General features: G+C 51.0%; 1 protein-coding gene across 1 annotated transcript in view; it reads right to left on the reverse strand.

Annotated features, from left to right (window-relative positions):
• Position 1: 1 nt before the first annotated feature.
• GUITHDRAFT_112404 (hypothetical protein) overlaps positions 2-972 on the reverse strand; it is a gene marked incomplete at both ends in the record, with an annotated part of 2,319 nt that continues 1,348 nt past the window's right edge. Inside the window, one exon of the mRNA XM_005828353.1 lies at positions 2-530. Coding sequence (XP_005828410.1) covers positions 2-530 — 529 coding nt within the window. The remainder of the gene's footprint in view (positions 531-972) is intronic.

The following is a 972-nucleotide window of genomic DNA, read 5'->3' on the forward strand; positions in this document are numbered from 1 at the left end:
GTCACCGGGATCTCCTCAGCACTCGCTATCTCGGGTCTATACGGAGCCTTCCACATGATTGCTTTACTCTCTTGCACTGAGTCTACGATCAGTCCGATCTCTTCGAATTTCTTCTTCAGCTTTTCTTCATGGTTGACATACACCGAGGAGATGCCCAGGAGAGTCATGGAGATGAAGGAAGTCACCTCGTTGCCTGCTGAGGCGGTGTATGTCTCGACCTTCTCCTTCTTGGCTTCTTCAATCTGCTGCATAAACCACTCTCTGGATGCGTCACTCCATCCAGTCATCGCTTCTTGGAGAAGCTCACGTCGTGCCTGCTGACATGTCGAGCGGATGGCTTCTGCGATAGCGTCGGGGGTGCATCCCTCCACAGCCTTGCAAGCCTGGGCTGTCCTGCTGTTCGGATAACGCTTCGCGAAGCTCTTCACCCTCTCGACGAGATCAGCTTCGAGGACAGAGGCATCCACAAGTCCGCTCTGCGTGTATTGGCATGATCTCCGATACAGCAGGTTGCGAACATTTTCATCATACTGAAGAACCATACTTAGAAAGCTATTTGAAGTATACAAACCTCTCGCTTGCAGCTTCCTTGGCGCCCTGGCAGCTTCCCCTACACCACGCGTGCAGCCATGGTGCCTGAAATAACCGGCGCCTGCCTGAAATAACCGGCGCCCTAAACCCTAAACCCTAAACCCTAAACCCTAAACCCTAAACCCTAAACCCTAAACCCTAAACCCTAAACCCTATTATTATTATTATTATTATGTGAGTTTATTAGACTGCTAGAATGTTGCTCGGCCTCGTTGTGGGCTTATGCAATTTGATCCTAGTCTAAAGAGGCGCTCGAGCACTGGGAGTACACGGCCTACAATGCGAACCCTGCTTCTGAAGGCGTCTTTCTACTCTCTACTTCTGCTGTCTTCTCTTGGCTTCCTCACCTCAGTCAGGAGAGTTGGCCTCTCCTCACCTTGG

Source organism: Guillardia theta (assembly GCF_000315625.1).
Source record: "Guillardia theta CCMP2712 unplaced genomic scaffold GUITHscaffold_59, whole genome shotgun sequence".
NCBI classification, from domain to species: domain Eukaryota; class Cryptophyceae; order Pyrenomonadales; family Geminigeraceae; genus Guillardia; species Guillardia theta.